The sequence below is a fragment of the Poecile atricapillus genome, chromosome 12, assembly GCF_030490865.1.
Source record: "Poecile atricapillus isolate bPoeAtr1 chromosome 12, bPoeAtr1.hap1, whole genome shotgun sequence".
In the NCBI taxonomy this organism is placed as follows: Eukaryota; Metazoa; Chordata; class Aves; order Passeriformes; family Paridae; genus Poecile; species Poecile atricapillus.
This window is the reverse complement of record NC_081260.1, coordinates 12,216,895-12,237,875: the sequence shown is the minus strand read 5'-3', so window position 1 is coordinate 12,237,875 and position 20,981 is coordinate 12,216,895. Positions and strand designations below refer to the sequence as shown.

Below are 20,981 nucleotides of genomic sequence, written 5' to 3'. Positions count from 1 at the left end.
ATAAAATACTACAAAACTGGACACAGCAAAATGACTGTGAGTATGGGAGCCTTGGAGAACAGCTCAGGAAAATGAACATGCACAAAAAAAACCAAGCCCTCAAACCCAGGAGCACAAAAACATCGGGTACCTCACTTTGTGTTGTTTCAGAGACACTGAAGCACTCAATGCAGCGCATCAAAGGGTCCAAGTGTAAAAGAGCAAACACACCCCTGAAACCCTCAATTTTCATGTGGGTTCCCATTGACAGAAACCCAGAAAAAAACAGAAATATGACCAGCTCAGAAAACAGAATCCATTGTACTCCTACAGTGCAAAGTCAAATTTCTGATGGCTGTCAGAGCTGGTCCCAGGGTTAAATCCCACACTCCCACAAAACAGATTAACTTGCTGCATCCTCAGACAACCAAGTTCTTTTGACAAGACACAATTTCAAGTATTAAGCCCTCAATATTTGACTATTTCCTAGTAGTTACAAAAACAAAGCACCAAATTATAGAAGGAATAAATTTTTTTTGCAGGTACATCCAAGACATTAATTTTCAATGTTTGGGAATGTTTCTTTATTTACAGTGTAAGAACCCTTTCTCCCATTACCCTGTGATTTTCCTAAGTGCTGTAATTCACTTGGGTAAGTTTCTCATCTTTCTCCATTTTGTACAATAATGCTAGTTTTGCAAAATCAGTGTTGTGTCTAGAACTCACTACTCTGAAAACATTTCCACAGCATTTTTATGAATTTTAATTACATTACACTTCAGTTAAATGTGAACATGAGAGTGGTCCCAGTCTATTGTACAGCTCTAATTATTTAAAACCAATAGTAAGACTGAAAACATCTCAGGAAGTATTCCATTGTTTCTCAGAGTCTGTTTGGTTGCAGAGCAAAGATAATCAGAGCAATGGGCTACTTGACAGGAGGGGTGTAAATGTAGAGCAAATACAAAAACACTTTCAAGTCAGCTACAACAGATTGTATTCTTTAAAGGTCTCATTATTTTTGTTGCACAAATTAAGCTGTTACCTTGAGCTTCGGGTTTTCTTTGTAAATATTTCCAATACCCTCTTATAAAGTACACAATTACATTATGCCTTACATAAACTGGCTTCTATAATCTCTTTAATAATGGAATCCCCAGATAATTCAAAGACAATTAAGCATTTGTCTGGGAATGGTTACCTCAGCTCTCAAGCCAGTTAACTTCAGTAGAAATAAGCTCAATACTTGCTCAAAATATTCATCTAAATTACAGAAATGCTCCTTCAAAAAGAAGCTCATTTGCTCACCAACTCCTGGTTCAACAAATTTAGAAGTCACTCAAAAATTCTTTATATAAGAATGCTAAGAACATAACTAGGCTAACAGAAAAACCTCAATTTTGTACTTCCTCTACAGCTATACCATGAATGAGATTATATCCCCTTCGACATCACTCTAAATGAAAGTCTTCCTGAAAAAAAACCCAATAAAATTAAAAGAATTAATAAAATCTTCCTTATTCTTTGAAAATGCAGTATCAAACAAGATATTTGTTATTTGAACAAAACCAGTGACTGAGTCAAAATCACAAATGAGCACATTTTCAGTAATGAGCATTTTAAACAATAACATGATTTAATATGAAAAAAATCCTTTTCCTAACAAAGCAAAATAAACAAGGCAGCTGCCCTACCCAGAAAGGGGAAAGGGCAACACGGTGTCCCCAGGGCTCAGCTCCCATCAGAGCCCTTTTCAAGTACCTGATTCAAAACAGCACCAAGACCTTTCTCCAAGTCTTTATAGTAATGTCAAACCTGGAGAGGCATCATTTTGGAAGGTAAAAAAACACTGAGCAACATAAAATAGATGGGGTAGGTCTGCAGACTATTAAGTTAAATGAAACATTATCACAACATGATCAGATGACTGGTCAGTTAGAAAATATTTCCAAATTAAAAGCAAAATGGCATTATCAAGCCTAAATATCTCTTAACACGTCGTATGAAACAGATTGCTGTTATTACCAGCTTGGAGTTCTCTGGTTTGCATTAATTTTCAGTTAGGGAGGTCACATTTCTAGGCCTGTACTCTGCAGAGCAATAGGAATACTTGCTTCTTTATTTCTCATTACAGAACTGAAAAGCTGAATAATTCTAAATTTTGTAACTCACATGGAACACACCAGTCTCCCTGTTAAACTCAGAGTTCTAGTGAGGTATATAAGCATTTAACATCAACATTAGAAAATGTCCAGGAAACATTAAAAATAACTGCAGTGTCTGTCCAGGCAGAACTGCTGTGAAACTCAGCTCTTGCACCACTGCTGTTCTACAGCCCCACAGAGCAGGTGCTCCTCACTGCTGGCAGGACAGCATGGCAAGGAAAGGTGCTGAGGGATCCTGAGTGATGCTTTTATGCTGTGTTTGAGTCAGAAAACAGGTGACTGCACCCCCTGTGAGATGGAAGGGCTGTAACTACAGGAACAGAGTGAATGCAACTGAAGCACACCTAGTGAATGCAGCAAGCAGAATAATGCCAAAGTGAGTGCAGTCATGCAGGGAGACCCTGAAACATCAACAATTCTTCACTTCCATGTAAGGGAAGAATTTTAATGTGGTAAAACTCTTCTGTCAAACTCATACTGCACATAATAGTCGGAAGAAAACCAAGTTTTTCAAGGAAACCATAAAGCAAATTTGGCCTCTGTGTATCTAAACTATGAATAATAGCGAGTTTTAGACATAACTTGGACTATTATGTAAGACAGTGTTATTACAGAAGAAAAAACAAAACTACATGCCAAGGCCTTAAACATTGTAAATGGGAAACAAATAATCTTACCCCAGAGATAAGAAATACTTTACAGAAGTCCAAAACGGGTAAAATCTGCAAAAAACTGGCAGCTTCCAGAGTGTCCTGAAGGTTGTCCATGTTAAGGGAAAGTTTTGCAGTGTAGATGAAATCAATGATCTTCTTTAGGCCTATTTTGTTCACACCATGAAGCTTAATGCACATTAAATCTTGTTCCTTCATTCCTCCTGAAACACACATGCAGGCAAATGTATATGGTCATTTTGATGGGGTTAAAATTATCTCATAAATTTAGAGATAATTAAAATACAATTTTAAAATTTAATTTTAAAACCCCACATGCAAAAGTAGAGAGGGATGTTTAGTCCACAGTGTTGTTTGCAATCCTGGACTGACTCATACACAGCACTGAACTTGTGTCTGAGTGTCTGAATGAGGGCAATTTGCAGACAGCAGTACATGGCTTTAATAAAAACACCACCTGTGAACATGGCCTTGAAGTAATCACTTGCAGAAGCCATCATTGCTCTGTGGACGGGAAACACCTCATCACCATCTCCAGGAACGAGAGTCACATCACAGAGCAAACCTTCCACTCGCAGCTGGTCAAAACCCTGCAGGAAAAGCACAATGCAAAGCATCCCTTTCATTTGGGAGCAGAGCAGGAATCTCTTTCATTTCCCTTATGCAAGTATTCATTTACTCTTATGTACATGTGTACTGTAGGTCCAAAAAAGTGATGAAGAAATAATTTGTCATCTCAAAACCATTATCTGTAATATATTCAATGATTATTATTCATTGAAAACAAGCAGAATAATCCTTATTTTCCAGATACAGCTGATGAATGCAAAGTACACCAGGCCTTAGAAAGTATTTTTATTTAAATAGTTAAGTTATTCTCTGAAAGAAGTTTCTTTTGCAAGCTTTCACAATAGCAGTTGCTTCAGGAAGTGACAGCTATCTTTTCTAGACCTACCCCTTTTGATCACATATGCATCCTATATATAATTCTGTTCCACAGCAATTTAAGGGGCTTGCAACCTAACAGGCTCCAAAAGTCTGTGGCCTGAAAGGAAAGCTGTTACCTGGTTCTACGATTATAAAATTTGTTACCAAAGCTGACATGCTAAAAACTCCAAAAGAAGCTCCCATTATACATCTGATCTCCTCTGAATTACTTATAACATTTAACTGTAACAATAAAGTCATCTACAGCAGCATCCTAGAGCAAGATTTCCTCCAAAGATGTACCCAGTTGTGGATACTTGAGGATGGATGAAATACTCTCCTCCTTCATTCTGAAGACCATGGAACAGAAGTTCAAACATTAAACATTTTCCTTCAAATGGGTATTTTTCTAATACTAGCAAGAATGTAAATATTGTCTCTGTAGATGTTCTACCACACAACAGTGCCACAATCAGACCCAGCACAGGGCATTACACCAAACCTGGTAGGGCTCTGCCACCTTAGGGACATGCCTTAATTAAATAATGATATTTAAGTGTGCATCTTTGATACAGCTGTCACATCAGAGTTTAAATATTATTACCTCTTAGAACTTGAGAGTAGTGGACTGGGATATGACCCCAGGAAAAGGCCAGGTTTTTTTTTTTCCAAGTTGCTGCTAAAACTTGAACCTCTATCTCACAGGAAAATAAGTCCCAAGCAAGTGCTTGCTTGTGGGCATTGACAGCACAAGAACATGAGAGTTTTTGAGGCTTTATAGGAATTACCAGACTAATAAAATCTATTGAGTGGACACATTGTTTAGAGCAGCCAAAATTCTCAGTACAGGTCAATACAGGCATGAGGATATTTAATTACCTGTAATACCACAGAACTGTGAGTATTGCTGGTGAAAAATCTCGTGGTTCCTGTCTTCGAAGACTGCAGATGGGCAGAGACGCCCATATCGCTGCTACCAAGAGATACTTTCATATGAGGATCCTCCTCTTCCACCAGTGATCTAAGGAAATTGGAACAGAGAAACCTTAAGACCAAACTCCTTTTCATTCAGTGATCTTTTGTTCTACACCCACAGTCTCCTGGGATGAAATGCAACAGCACAGAAGCTACAGGAAAAAAAATCAGCAGGCAACAGAATCAGTCCTTAGTGGTTCCCTTCAGCTAATTCAAGAAAGTGAAGCGTTTATGGTCTCCAAAAAGGCATAACTACCTTTTGGCTAGTAAGTTTTTCCTTTCCCTTCCATCCCCAGCTCCCAGATTCAGACACTTGCATACTGTATTATTTCTATTCACCAGTATTTTAGGATGCTTGTAGAGGTTTCATCTGGTTTCCAAAACCAAGCATCTTAAGCTTTTCCTTGGCAAACTGGTGGAACACTGGAACCCTAAGTGTAATATTAAAGAAAGTATTTTCATTCTTACAGCTTGCATTACCTCATTCAGGCACGACTATTCCTAATAGAAAATATACATCATGGAGTTTCAAGCTGCAGCTTTAAGCTGCTTTTAGAAACACACAATTAGAACTCCTTTGGTTATGATATCCAGGATTCTGCTACTGTGCAGGCAAATACTTCATTATTTTAATTTAAGATTTGATTCCAACAATTACTGTCCAAATCTAGACAGGACAAGTTAATTTTAGGTAGAATTAAAGAATTACTGCAGTATTATTAGCCTAATATTTTAATCTTGAGATGTAAATTAGATTACATCTGAGAGCCTAACTATGCTGACCTGTAATTATTATGCAATGTAAATAAAATTCTCCTACAGAAATATTAAAAACAACTCGTTTCTGTGATTTCTGTGATCTAATGTGCTACCTCTGAGCCTGCATAGAGGAATGATGAATATGTACACAATTTTAATTTGCAAACATAAGCTGTTAATCCACAGAAGAGGGTATCTCCATTGTTAATCAAGACTCCCTACCTCAAAAAAGGTTTATAGCTGCTTTACATAACTGCTGCAAATTTCAGCTACAAAAAGTTTTCCAAATTTTACACATGCAGGTTAAAACATTGGCCTCCAAGCTAGTTTCAGAAATTACTTTTAAGTAACAAGAATGTGTTAAATAGTCCTCCTTTTCCCCAAATTTGATTATGATATATATATTTACATATATCGATATGTAAAGACAAATTTGGATTTTGTAGGAAAAAATAATTTTCACAATTTCCTTTTTTTAGTAAATATTTTCCCCACCTTCTTCGAGTACAAAGACCATGTAGAGCACTTTCTGAAACTCACATATTACCCTCATAGCATCGATGTGCCTCCTTCAAAGCCATGAGTACAAGAGGTCAGCTAGGAAAACGTATCCAAAACAAATTCACCATTCAACAGTGTACATGGGTTTGAAACAGTGAGATTTTAGGCACACAGACATAACATTGCAGGAACAAGGGTACATCCAAACAGCTGTGACTTCTAATGCATTCAGCTGAATAAACTAATGTGGATGAACTGCAGCATGCAAGATTTGTGCTATTTTTGAAACACAATTATCTCTATTTTAGAAAACAAATCCAGAGTCATTTGAACAAAGTTTACAGGGTATACCTTAGAAAAGGGCTCTCCAGACTATATCTACACCCAACAAATACAACTATGCAACAGAGCTGCAAGCAGTTGCTGGCTCACGACCTAAAATATTTTTGTTCACTCAGTTCTAGGGTGTTTTGGGTTTGGTAGGTTTTGTTTATTTTAGTTTTCATAGAATTGCATGGAGGCAAGAGTCTTATATAATTTCAAAGGACATCCAGTCTCTAAATCTGTGCATGTCTTTCTAAGAAGAAATACAAAATAATGTGAGGAGACTTGCAAGCGTGGGTGTGAAGAACAACAGATTCAACAAACATGAATATGACTCTTTGCTCTTGAAGCATCTTCCCAAAATGTCAGATCAGATAGAAATGAAGGAGTATTTAAAATAGTTTCTCTGAACTCTGAAGAAAATAGAAAGTGAACACATAATTTAAAATCAGTACAAAAAGAAACAGACAAGTAAACCAACCTTCTTGGCTGTTTGGAGTGGGCTTTTTACCATGTTTGCCACATCACTACTTGACTTCCTGACAGACAGTATAATTCATAAGTTTTACAAATGAAGGCAAAGACCTTGAGCATGATTCATTTATTCCAAGAACGGCTGGGATAATGGAAGTGTTTTTTCAGAACATGACACACAAGTTCCCATAGCTCTGTTCTCTACAGGGCATCCTCTATAGAACACAACGCCTTGTTAAAACTGCACAGTCAACAGAGAGGATATAATACATTTTAAAACATTTGCAATACCTAAAAGAAGACATTCTACATGCCTGGTATGGCTATAAGCAGTTATTTTCTCTACCTGACTTTCAATATATAATGATCAGTTCTCCATATCACACACATAAGCTCAGCAGTTCACCACCTGAAGCGCCTCTGCAGACAAAATTTTCACTATTTCTCTTCCACATTTGCTGTTATGTATGGACATAAACTTGCACGTGTGAACGAGGCATTAAAAGCTGCAAATTCCACACTATAAAAATTTACCAAAGTATAACTGTTACAATTCTAGTCCTAAACATTAACTTGGCTGCATATGATTCCATGTGAATAAAGACAAGCAGATTATATTAATCTTAAATAGGTTTCAGCTTATATCTAAACAACTATGACCAAAAAAAAATGTGATGTGGGTTTTTTTGTTTGTGGGGACTTGGGTATTTTTGTTTGATTTGTTGTTAAATTCACCACCTTTCTAACCTACAACTTAGCAGTTCTGGAGGGCAGAGCACCCTCTCCCTTCTGCAGAAAGTGACATTCAGGGGCTGGGTGTGGCAGAAGTTCCAAAGCAAGTCAGCAACAACACCTGACAATAAGGCCCTGATCCCCTGAATTCCAGCCCTGTGACATTCACCAAGAGGGAAAGAGCACTCCCAGAGCCACCACAAGTTCTGCCTTTGTCACTGGCTTTGTAGCAGCTCAGCATTCATCTCCACACAGCACAAAGAACCTGTCTTTGAGACAAACTGAAACTGCAACAGCGCTTAAGCTCTGTGTTAAGAGTTAATACACAAAGAGCAGAACCCAAGCACTACATCACATACCCTGCAACAAAATCTTAAAGCATTCAGACTGTACCTTCTGTTGCAGGGGCTGTAACATTAAGATTCAGAAATAACTCTGCCATTCACACCCAGAACAGATGGGAAATGTGCTGAATGTCCAACTGACTTCCCAACAAAACCACAGTAAGTACATCTGTCTTGTTTGGACACTTACCAAAGGCATTATTTACATTTATTAACATAGGTCTACTAAGCACTATCATTAACTCAATAGTAATGAATGTAAACATATTGATTTTTTTTTTTAAGTACAGTATATCACAATTAAGCATACTACCAAAGGAGAAAGTTAATTCACTTTCTAATTAATTCTATTGTTCTGATCAATAGAAATCATTAAACAAGAAGGGCAGCAGTACCATTTTTAACCAGAGTTTAAAGAAGTTAGGAAACAAAAGTTAAAAGGAGTTAAAACTACAGTAACATGTAGTGAGAATTCACAACAAGCTGCTCCAAACGCGGATGTTCAAACCACCTTCACCACACACTTGGTCCGGAGAGGGTTGAACATCATAGCGGTGAGAAGAAGGGAACGTTGGAGTTGAACGTGAAATGAATATTAACACTACAAGAGGAAGGCAGAGGAGCTGCCTGACTTTCTGTGACCTCTGGGAAGCAGTGGCTTGCAGTTCAGAGAAAGGTGCCAGAGGTTAATTAGCTGCTATCACAAAGTCGGTTGAACCAGAATTTTCTTTCTAACCGCATGTTGATTCTTTCAAGTACAGCACAGTTTTTTCCTACAGGCTGTAACCAAATGTGCTTTTTCTCACGACTCCAAGTACTTCCAACTGTTATTTTTGTAGTGATGAAATATGGAGTGTTCATTATATGGATATTAACGTGCTTTAACTTTCCAGCAAATACTGACAGATTTCACTGGCTGGAGTTACAACATGATTCACAGAGGCAAATTGCTTTCTAAACCACTTAACAAATATTAAGCTGTTAAAACAGTTCAGAGACATCCAGGTGACCCATGATAAGCAAAGATCTGTGAAAACTGTGACAGATTTTATTCTCAACCAGAATACCCAAATCATGGAGTTGCCATTTTGTAAAGCTTAATGGCACAAATGAAATAAACCGATATTCTGTTATGATGTTTTCTTCAGAAATAGTCAAATTTATTCTGATGCAACAGAAACAAGGCAACCAAGAATATTAAGGATTTGTTCATTTCCATCAGTAATCTATTCATCTGTCTCTCAGACTATTGTAGAGACTCTTTGAAGACAAAGTAAGGAGATCAGCCTACAGTTACAGATATTTTAGAGTGCATGTTCTCCAATTTATTTAAAACCCAGTCTTTACATAACTCAGTAAAAGCTTTGCCAAATCCAGATTGGCCAGAGAGTGAGTTCTTAATTTGGCAAAGCTCAATAACTCATTTTTGAAAGGACTATAACCTTATTTTCTCTGTCAAATTACTGTTCAGTGAACCATGACCACAAGTGTTCTGGTCACTGGTAAAATGGTTTCTGATGCAATCACCCCTGGCATGTGCCAGGACTCTGGTTTTTATCAGGTAACAAGGACAGAGATTTCAGTTTCATAGTAGGTTATTCTAATTTTTTATAAATATATTTATATATTTATTATGGCCAAATCTTTATGATTTTATGACCTATCAAAAAAATCCCCGGTACATTCCAGGACTATCCTATGCATGCACCTACACATGTAATTTGCTAATAAACCTACTAATTAAAAGGTCAGTGAAATAAAAAGAAACTTTCATTTGTTATTAAAAATACAATAATTTTTTACTTTGTATGCATAATCTGCCAAAGAGTATTTTAGTAATCTTAGTCTCCCCCCAAAAAAATAAATTATTGACTATATTGCTATCTTCCCATTAGGAACAGATGCTCTAACTTCATGAGTAATGAATTTAGGAATTCCCCAACAAAGCACCAGGCCACGTTGGAGCTCAGGAAGCAGGACTGATATGGCAGCATTGTATTAAAAATATTATGAGATTTTCTTTAAGAAATTCAAATATCAATATCATGTAGATGAAAAAATTATGCAATCATGGTGTTTCACATTTCCATTCTATATCTTCTACTCATACAATTTCAGGAAATCCTTTATTCAGGCAAAGAAGTTACTTTTATACTTGTCCTCCCCTAAAATAACATCCCTTTTATTACTACTTTCAAGAATTTATAATTTAATTCTTTTATGGTATCAGCAACCCAGTAAAACTAACCAGTTTTATCAACTGCTAATGATTTCTTATTACAAAAAAAAACCTATAGGAAATGCAAGTTCCTATTGTAAAACAGAGACATGCTTCCAGCTAGCAGAGAAAAGAAAGAGAAAAAGTCATTTTTGTTCCAACAGGTTGACATAGCAAGTTAACTCCTCTCTACAGAGCAACGAGCAGGCTCAAACTTCAGTTCTTGCTGTGGGGCACACAGGAACTGACACTGCTCAAGAGCCAAATGCAGCACGAGCACAGGAGCAACACTGGAAGGTTGGACCTAAATTGCTTTGCATGGATCACCTCTGTGACACACAGTGCACTAGGACTGGGAATTGTGCCTTTTTTTCCTTTATCACTATGACCAGTTGTCCTACACCATTGGCTTCAGATGTCACTGTTTCTACTGAACAGCTTAAACCCCATGTTTTTATTAGATGAACTTGAGGCTGCCACTGAAACTAAAAACACCTTGTATTTGTCAGGCCACTGAATTTCTTTAAAATGCTGTTTAAATTCACTTGAAAGGGGCCACCACAACCAGAAGTTTACAACCCTTCTGCCTCAAGGGAATTATCATAGCACTGTAACAATTGTAAATCTCCTAAAACAGCTACAGCGGCTAGAGCCGAATTCTGCTCACTTTGGACAACGCTCTGATGTTTGTATTTTATTATTTCACTTTTTAAACCTGATCTTTTTCATACATTAGAAAGGCAGCAGTAACAGCAGAATATTTAAAAATATTTGCTTAGTAACTTCCTACTGAGCTCTTCTAAACCTCCACTCCAGGAGGAAGGCACAAAGTAAAATTTATGTTTCTTAAATTAAAAAGCAAATAGATGTCCCATTTTCCACCTTCCCTCTAAACTGAGGGTGTTCTGTAAAAGGGGAACATAAAAACAGGCTCTATATAATAGACCAAAGCAGTGAGAAGTGGGTTTTTACTTTTACAAGGCTCTGGCCAAGGCAAGCAGGAGATGAGGATACAGGACTTGCAAGTCCCCCAGAACCAGCAGAGAAGGACGAAGGTCGTTTGTGAGCCCGCGCTGGTGGGCAGAGGCAGGCAGTGCAGCAGCTTTACCTGCTGCTCTGACACACTCACAGCACAAGATGCTCATGGCAGTGACCAGCTGAGGAAGGTGAAGGCAAAGTCAGTACAGAAGCAATGTAGCCTGAGCAGCTCTGCCAGCACCATCCCCAAAAGCAGCAAGGCTGCAAGGGGAACAACAACCACAACCTCCCTTGAAGGACACGGACAATGACACGTGCTTGACCACAGTCAGGCTCCAGGTGAACTGAAGCTATTTCTAGAAGCAAAGTTTTGGAGACTGGTATTTAAATGTCAAGCCTTAACCTTTCCGTTCTTTTTTTCCCTTTTGTTTTTTTTTGGTACAGTCAAGTCTCTTTAGACTTCAACATACAATCACCATATTGTGTCCAAGCACACAAGCCCACATCAACAGAAATGATAAGAGATACTACAAATACTCGGGTGATCAAAGACATTGTCGCTGTTCCCAGCTCCAGTGGATCTCAATGGAAATTAGGGGAACACAGAAAAAAAGATACTCCCAACATCACTTAAACCTTTTTGTATCACTTTCTGTTAAGACCACACTGTGACCAAAGCCATCAGAAGGAGACTGAGCAACATCAACTGTTTTGGTATGATTTCCCAAGAATATGCACACAGAAAACATTCTCTTCAAAATCCCTTCTTAAACAACTAAACGATCACGGGTCTCAAGCTGTTTGCAGCATAATTACAGCCCGCTGGTTAATTCAAATTTGTTTTCCACAGAAACAAAGCAATATTTGGCTCAGTCAGTGCAATAAAGCTTTTGTTCCTAACAGCATTTAAGCTCTCTGGGAGCCTTAGTATCACATCCACATTTATCTGCTTGACAAAGGGTTTGCATTCATTGAATCATTCGTAGCTTAAATTTGCGGACTCGCATTGTTTAATGATGCTAATTTAGAGACAGTTCACTAACGACTTTTTGCCAAAGTTGGTGTTTCTCTATTGATTTCTACTATTAGAAACAGAAAAAGCAAAGGAAATACACACTTTTTTAGCTTTTCTACATAAGGAGAACGGTTTTATTCCCTTAATGTTGAAAAAGCTAAAATAGAACAGTCAGAGGTTTCACAGCTTAGGCTGGACTAACACTGCACCTATTTTCTGCTCTTTATATTTGGTCTTAAGTACTCAAGAGTTAAATAAGAATTTTGGCTAGGCAGCTTAATACTTCCTGTGTATTACAAAACACTCACAAAAACCATTCTGCACGCACCAGCAGATTACAGTTGTACCACATGTGTCCTTGGTTTTCACACACAGAAATTAGTTAACAGAATTGCTCCTTAGAGACAAAACTAAGTCTAAGGAGACACCTGCACTTTCAATATTTGGTCATGGAACATACACCCCACTGTATTCCTGTAACCAAATTACAAACTAAGCCTTTCAAGAGTGTTAGAGGGTTTTTCTCTACAGAATAGAATAATTCTAATATCTTAAAAGTCAGTAAGATTTTGACATTAGGATTTGGGTTCTTATCTATCATTCCTCTTGCTCCATCACATCCCACAGATGTTTTAGCATTCCTTTATTGCAGACTCCAGAGAGGATGTAGAGGGGCATTAATTACTTTCAATTTTAAAATATTTTTCCCTTATGTGATAAAACATTTAGATCCATGCATACCAGATAAGAGGGGCATGTGGCTTGTTCATCCCATGAAAATACACATTTTTTGCAGTTTAGACATTGGTACAATCTTACTCATCACTGCACAAAATATTACAGCAATAAGACAGATGTGCACTTCCTCTTCAGTGTGATAGCTACACATTATTACACTACAATTCCCATTATTACCATTTGGAACAAGCAACTACTATTTTAAAACCCAAATATTCATCAAGCACTTTTTGAAAATCCATAGCTAGCCCCATTCAAATGTCAACAGAAAATATCACTTAACACTAGAAAATTCAATGAGTAGAATGTAAATGGAGAACAAGATTTTTCAGAGTAACAAAGAAATAATGGCAAAAATAACAATCTGGCAGAACTGACATGCTGGGAGAACAGGCTGAGTAACATATTCTAGATAATTCAATAAAGATGCTTTACCATGTCACAACATAATGTCAATATTGCAACATCCTGCTGTATAAGGAGAAGTGTGTAATTTTGGAGACCTGTAGGTAACATCATCCCCTATAAGGTCTCCCCAGAAAAAACAGTAGCCCTGGGAGACTTCATGACAAATAAGTTGGAGGTTTTTTCTCATTTTTATGAATTTATTACAGCAATGAAATTTTATATTTCAAACTTAGAATAATCTATTGTAATACCTCTTACATCAAAAGCAGAAGAAAGATCAACTGGCACAAAGGAGAACTCTATACATAAAATTTCTCGGATTAAAAGCAGTCTCCTACTAGTATGATACAAGCCCCTTCTACTCCCCACTCATCCAATTCATCTGTTTGCATGTACTGTCAGATCAGTTTAAAAAATATTTGAGGTGAGCTGCATATTGACTTTCAACACGTTGCAATTTGAAATATCTAGGAAGAAATGCCATAAAATGGAAATGTTGCCAAAGACAGGTGAGTGTGAATATCATGTACTCTGTCAAATGCTCAGGAGCTCAACAAAAGGGTTCATTTACTAAAAATGACAATTGAAGGCAGCAGAGACACATTGGGTGTCCTCATCAAAGAGAACTAATACAGGTGGTCTGATGAATTACATACACCTTTTCCCATTTAAGTATAAATTCAACAGCACACTTCAAAGAGCTCATTGTAGAGCAAAACAGATAGTTGGAAGAAGACACAAAAGCATTAACCTATATAACAATATAAGCAGCTAAAACTAATGCTGCTTACTCCAGAGTATTAAGAATTTATTCTACTTTTCTGCACAGTAACTGATTTCCATTAGAGAAAAACATTTCCTATCAAATTTCATAACCACGTGACTCAGGACAGACTGTGTTGCAAACCCTTTGATAGCAATACATTTGGAATACTGCATTTGTTTATTTCTTCTAACACCAGTCAGTTATTTATGAAAACACATACAAAGGATAGTTTCCATTTAATATTAACATACTATTCCATGTGAAAGGCTAGAAGGCACTAAGATTACAAATGGATTATTCTGAATTAAGAATTCTTTTATTTTACTTATCTTTAAAATTGGCATGCAGGTGACTAAAACCACTTAACTGAACATTTAACTTTCTAAAAAGCAGCTAAGAACACTCTGATGTTATTATGTCTTGCACGACACAACCTTAACAGAACAATCCTCTGTAAAGTGTTTTCGCAAATAGTATTTTTGCATTATTGAATTCTTTGAAGATGTTCATCATAGCACTTTAATCTCCTGAGTTTCCACAAACATCTCTTCCATTTGTATTAATGGAAAATGTGTACTTTTTGTTAAAAAAAAAAAAAGTGACATGACTGGTGTGAATGAGAAAGAATTCTCTTAGTTCTTAATGTATGAGATACCACGCCCCATGAACAATAATTGGGACTCATGTTCCTTTATGCCTCAAAAATGTTAAATACAATTGAGAACTGTTCCTCACCCTCACTGTAGTACTGCTTTAATTCTTAGCCTCTGCTTATGTCAGTCACTGTTGCTTTTTTGTTTTTAAACATTTGGCAGTCATGTTAAATAACAGCTATGATTATTTATTTATATTATGACACCACTTTTTCAAGTGTTATTCACTGTCTGTGTTATTCTCCTTTCCTCTTATTCACTCGCTGAAACTGTCCACATAATACATGAAGTCACGTAGGTCTCTCTCCACATAGTCAACACAACCACAAATATGAATATGATTTGACTAGTGGTGCATAAACTCACTGTAACAGCTTTCACAATGTTTGAAAAACAGCATCTATATTCTAAATCCCAGCAAAATAAGTGCCATGACAGAAAATGCAGCCTGACAAAGGCGTGTGCATGTACCCAGAGCCGCGCATTCCTGACTCGTGCACTAAGCCAGCTGCACTACACCTACAGATATTGGCACATGCCAGTGTTCCAATTCTAATTCTGCCTCATTTTCCCTCAGCAATGCCACTGGATGTCTCCAGCTTGGGGGAGAGTTCCAGCTACTCTGGAGGAGTTTCACCAGAAGTCAGGGAATGTGTGCCTTCCCTGTCAACAGGACCCTTTGCCTTCTGTATAATGTGAAGATTTATCTTTTGCAGTCAGAATGTCCTGAAAATATCCCTAATAAATAGCTGGTGGTATACAAATCCACCTGCTGCTCCTTCCCATTGCCAGGAAAGGGGTACCAGATCCTGCAAACCCAGCAGACTCCCCAGTGACAGAACCACATCCTCACCTACAAACTCATCACACCTCAACCTCTGCAGGTCCTTCATGTCAGGTACTGCCCAGCCACGAGTTCCCCACGACACAGAACTCCCCGAGATGAGCTCCTCACACTCATTTTCCCCATCAGCAACTACCACAAACTTCCCAAGCAGAGACTGAGCTAAGCCTGCAGAGCTGCAGGACAGCCAACATTTTGCCGTGGCACTTTGTACATAGGTGCTTCACCCAAGAAGCCAAAGCTACTCACAACCACCAGTCTCAGCATTCTGAGACAGGGAAACTAAGGCAGAGTTCAGCTATTGGGTACACAGACCAAAAAAACTCTAATAAAAGCTATGTGTCCTGATCATCAGTTTAATCTCTAGATAAATTGCTTGTAAATCATAAGCAGGGTGAAGCTTTTAAAGCTAAGGTCAACTTTACTAGAGGAACCTGAAAAACTGGAATTTCACTTTAAACACAAGAAAAAAAAACCCACTTTTAAGACCTTCCTACTTTACATTCCAAAGTACACTAAGCTCTCTATTTTGTAAGATTGAGATGTCAAGTATTAAAGGGATTAAAAGCTCAATCATACCTTTGTATACCCTAGATCCAAAATATTTAGTAACAAATTGTTCATCTGTGAATTCTAGAGTTTTATGGCCATCTATTTTACACCAACACATGTTCCATTTCACACACCTCCTATTCCTCAACCCTTTACTCAAAACATAAGCCCTTTTCCAGTGTGTAGAGTACTACTTACAGAAAACTTATGAATATGAAAAACATCAGATTACATAAAACAGTATCAAATTTACCTTTATCTCTACAACGAAGGTAATTATTCCCATCACCTATTTCAGTGGTCAACCAAAAGTACAGGGGATTTTTTAATTAGTTGATTTATATCCCTTAATCAAATAGGTGCCATTCTGTAATGCTTCTCATGCTTTATAATAAAATATATTAATAATTTTAGTGTCAGATATATGAGTCCTCCCAATGTCAGGTCTGTGTGCCAAAGAAATGTCTTCATAAACATTGAGATACATTGACTCATTATCAAGAGATGATTAGGGCTGCTGATCACATATTTCTCATGCTCCAGATAAGCTCAGCATCATATAGTTTAAACATGATCACTAAACCTGTTCATACTTTCAACACACTGAGATAATCACACGATCCCCATCACAAAGGCTGGAGCATTCTCAGGGCTAAGATCAGCACTTTAAAGGTGACGCACAAAAGAAATGCTCTGTTTCAGCATCAGAGAGATCAGACTGGGCTAGTTCTGATTTTTCTTGCATTTAAGACTACTACAGTTTAAAAACAATAATGTAAGATACAATATTAATGACACTGTTTCCCTGAAATAGGTTCAAAAGTCTCACAACTCCTATCATCATGATACTATCCTTGTATTTAAGTCATATTTTTTAACAACTCAGAATAGGTAGCAGTTTATAGGAAATAGCTTTTATTTTGGTAGCCTGAAGTAGATTTGATGTTTCCCATAAAAAGAATGAAGCACATCCACATCTTGTCATAAGATTAATTAATCCTAATTGTGAGTGTGCCCAGAGCAGGTTTTGTACAGCCAGGTTTGCTCTCTCAGCCTTTCTGCCCGAGAACAATAGTGACCATGCACATGGCGCTGGATTCTTTCAGCCCCACCACAATAATGCCATGATCAGCAACAACAAAAAAAAAGACATTTAGAGGACCCGTGCACCCCTCTCTTACAGCTTGTACCTACTGTAGCTGATGCAAAAGCCTATCTGCAAGCAGACAATACAAGCTTAGAAGTACTAATACTGTAGGTATTGGGCTGGAACACTATTGGAAAGTAGTAGCCTTTACAGCAATTTCCAGATAGAAAAGTCACCTACACTGCTATCTGTGCATTTTAAAGCAACTCTTCCTCCTTTTGGAAGAGCTGCTTCCTTAAACAAAGGCAGAAGGAATTCAGTACCCTGAATACCCTGAGCTTAGTAGTTTTATTTCAAAGAAGGAAAAAAAGCCACCTGTATATGCCAACACAAAACTCACAGCAAAAGGTGAAAAAAAGCTGCATCAGGATTTGGCAAGACAAAGGCATATTGTGAAGCTACTTTACACTGACAACCTGTATAACTATGTAAGTATTCAGATATGAATGATTCAAATTCATGTTTTAAGCTTTTACTGTAACTTTTTATGAGGACATTCAATTTGTATTAAGGCTAAGACTTTAAAGAATAAAACAAGACCAAAGCAGGATGATTTCATCTCTACAGGAACTCACACAAACAAAAGTGCAGTACAATATAGCAGGTGATTTCAAGCTCAATTTCCAAATGAAATAGTCGGGAGGAGGAAATGTTCACATATACACTATATAGAAAGCCTGCCAGCCTCAAAGCTTAACTTGTCATTTCAAGCTCAGCTCTACAAATTAACACCACCACAAACTTTTCAAATGAATATACACAATATCATTATGAACAGGGCTCAATCTGCACAATTTCTCTACATTTCAACAAAAAGGGAAAGACTTGACACGACATCCATTATGAAACATCCAGGATAAAATCAGGGGAGGGGGTCTACATAGCAAACAAGATAAAATTCTGAGTGCCAATGTCATTCAATATGTAACAGGGTATTTTGCCACAGGGTAGTCTCACGAAAAGAATTCCCACCTTATTATCCTCATTTCTCTCACTTACATGTATGCTGGAGAAAGTGGCGATGACCTGGATGTTTTAAGCACAGGAACTGGGAATTTCCAGATAGCAGGAGAGCTCGTTTTCCATTTCAATGGCATGTTGTCACCACGGTACTACAATAACAGTAAACAGCGTTTCCATAACAGACTACCAACTAGGACTTCCATTCCACACACTACTGACACAGCAGTGGCTGCTGCTAAGAACAAGGAAATGATTCTGCCAATGCCCTTAAACCGATGCTTCCAATCTGTAAAACAGGGCTGTAAGGCATCTCCTTTTAAATCCTGCTGTCCCCTAAAGCAATATGATGATTCTATCCTTCTAACTCAACAATAGTGCCACCTCGTTAGGGAAGCACTGACTGCAGTATACGTTAAGAAAAAAAAGAAAAGACTGCACTCTGCACACCAGCATAATGCAGTTTTATTTAATAAAAGCAGCTAATTTTTAAAGAACTCTTTCTGATGCTATTGTTCTACCTTAACAGGGACACTGCAGCACTGTACTGTATTCTCTTCCTATTAACCTCATTTCTGACCAATGGAAGCAGAAAAAAAAAAAAAAAAAAGGTTTCATATGAAAATGAAACAACATACCTACTCAGAATACACTTGTCATCCTCTGAACATTCTTCTTTTGAGCTGCAACAATACAAATGGGATATAAATCTCAGCATAGCCTTAGGCCACGGCTAATAGAGATCAGTGACTAAATTCAGCAGCCTGTTTTCCTCCTGTGCAAGCTCTGACCAAACAATACAAGAATGCCATTATGAAAAAAGCCCATTGCAAAAATCAGTCCTTCTAATCCATAGCTAGGAAGACAAAATAAAGCAGAAATCGCTGCAGGTTTCTGCATGCTCTTCTAATAGCTTCTGGTTCAGGATGCTCTCATTTTCCTATCCTTATTTCCAAGGAGGAAGAGCAAAATCTCATGCATTTTACAACACGATATGGGAACACAAATCGCACTCTGTCTTCTGCAGTAGAGAAGCAGAGACTAGCAGGCTGTTAATAGCAGTCTTTGTAGGAACGCTATCAACAATCTAATTCTCAACGCCCCCCCCAGCAGCTCCCAAATTGCCTCCAGAGCTGACGAAGCAGATGGTCACGCAGGTCCCCACCAGGGACCACTCCGCAACTCAGGGCTCTGCCTGCTGACCTCCCGGGGCTGACGACAGCGGGGAGCAGGGAAGGCAAGCTATTAAAAAGGGAATGGGGAATTTAATAGCATCTCATGCAGAAGCAGAGCACGTTTCTAGGGAAGACAGAAATTCAGCTATACTGATTACCTTACAGGAGAAAAAATACATCACCTCTAATGTATTGCCACAGCAGACCAAATCAACACTAAATTATTTAGTCGAGAGATTTCAGAATAGTCTCTGTTCAGCATGACAATTTTTCTATTCATCAAGACAACTTAATCCTCTCATTAAAAAGCCAACACCCTGTCACGCTACTTAGCAATAAAGAATTGAACCAGGAGCTCTTTCTATATATTTCTATAACTTTATTCATTCCAGTAACATTTAACAACACTCTGATAGGTTTTTGTAACAGTGAAACACTTTAAGTTTCACTGTTACAAAATGTTTTTCACAGTGTTAAATTCAATTTTGGGAAGAAATACCAGGGAATAACCGATGCTCCTGATCACTATTATTGAAAATGTTTGCTCAAAATAGTTTTGGGCATTTGAAGCTGTTACCAAAACTAAAGGCAAGGAATTAAAATAACACAGGACAACTTCACTCAAGACCAGATCCACCCCCTGGACAAACAATTGAGGGCCTCTCCCCCACTTCTCTGAAGTTCTAAATTACAAATGAGCAGCATTAACCCAGGCAACAAATTTCACAGGAGCTGCTACTGGGATGCTGAATAGACACCACTGTGTATGACAACAGTGTTTATATACTGTGACTAATAAGAAACACTAGTCCTGCAGAAACATCTATGCTGTTTTAGCACAATGATACTTTTAGCAAAAGAATTCAATATTTACATGCCAGCAGGCACACTTGGTCAATGCTGTGTCCAGTCTCTCTCACACACACAACACCTGACTAATACATCGTGCCAGCTCTGCACTGAAGGTCTAGAAATCAGGTTTAAAGATGTTGGCAGGTATTATAATCATAAAGTTTAAAAAAATCAGGAATTTGCATTCACATACTCAACTCTGCTTTTACATTTACCATTTACAGAAAGTCTTACAATACAACAAGCAAACACAGCTACTGCCTTCCTCACACCGAGTGCAGCCACTGCAACCAACTGGTAACTGCTTGTAAAATCTGTCTCACTGCTCTGCCACCCCCAAGGAGATCTTCACATGTTTTATTTATTAAGAGCAGCATGACTAATTAAAAAAAATAAAAAATGAGGCTAAAGACAATCAATGGACCCCTTTTTCAGAAGTAACTCCTGAAATACCCTTTTGATCAGTAAAATAAAACCCAACTCAAGCCACAAAGTCACTCCCAAGCACTGACTGGCATTTAAGTCAACCCACACAGGCACAGAAATCAGAGTTACATCTCAATTTTGACCCCAACATTCACCCTAGAGGGCAACATAAGTCCTCAAATACCTGCTCTCCTTCTCTCTTTTGTGTGCTCCTGGTCCAACTTACTTTTTCACTTACTCTACAAACAACATAAATAAAACCTTTGCAGAAAAAAACTGTAATTTTTTTGAAAGTACAGGATTTCCAAGAACTGCCAACCAAATCCCCTCCCAAAGTCCAGTCCAGCCCAACTACTCCACCAAAAAGCCCATGTACAAAATCCAGAATTGAAGAAAGT

At 37.8% G+C, this 20,981-nt stretch overlaps 1 protein-coding gene across 9 annotated transcripts in view; it reads right to left on the bottom strand.

Moving 5' to 3' along the window:
- The window catches only part of KLHL13 (kelch like family member 13), a 76,838-nt gene that overhangs the window by 14,883 nt on the left and 40,974 nt on the right, over positions 1-20,981 (bottom strand). For 8 of the 9 annotated variants that reach the window (XM_058847860.1, XM_058847861.1, XM_058847863.1 and 5 more), the window contains 3 exons: positions 4,622-4,763; positions 3,273-3,405; positions 2,822-3,018 (listed from right to left, as the gene is read on the bottom strand). In XM_058847860.1, the coding sequence (XP_058703843.1) occupies positions 2,822-3,018; positions 3,273-3,405; positions 4,622-4,763 (472 nt within the window). The remainder of the gene's footprint in view (positions 1-2,821; positions 3,019-3,272; positions 3,406-4,621; positions 4,764-20,981) is intronic. The other variant, XM_058847869.1, reaches the window with a different exon arrangement.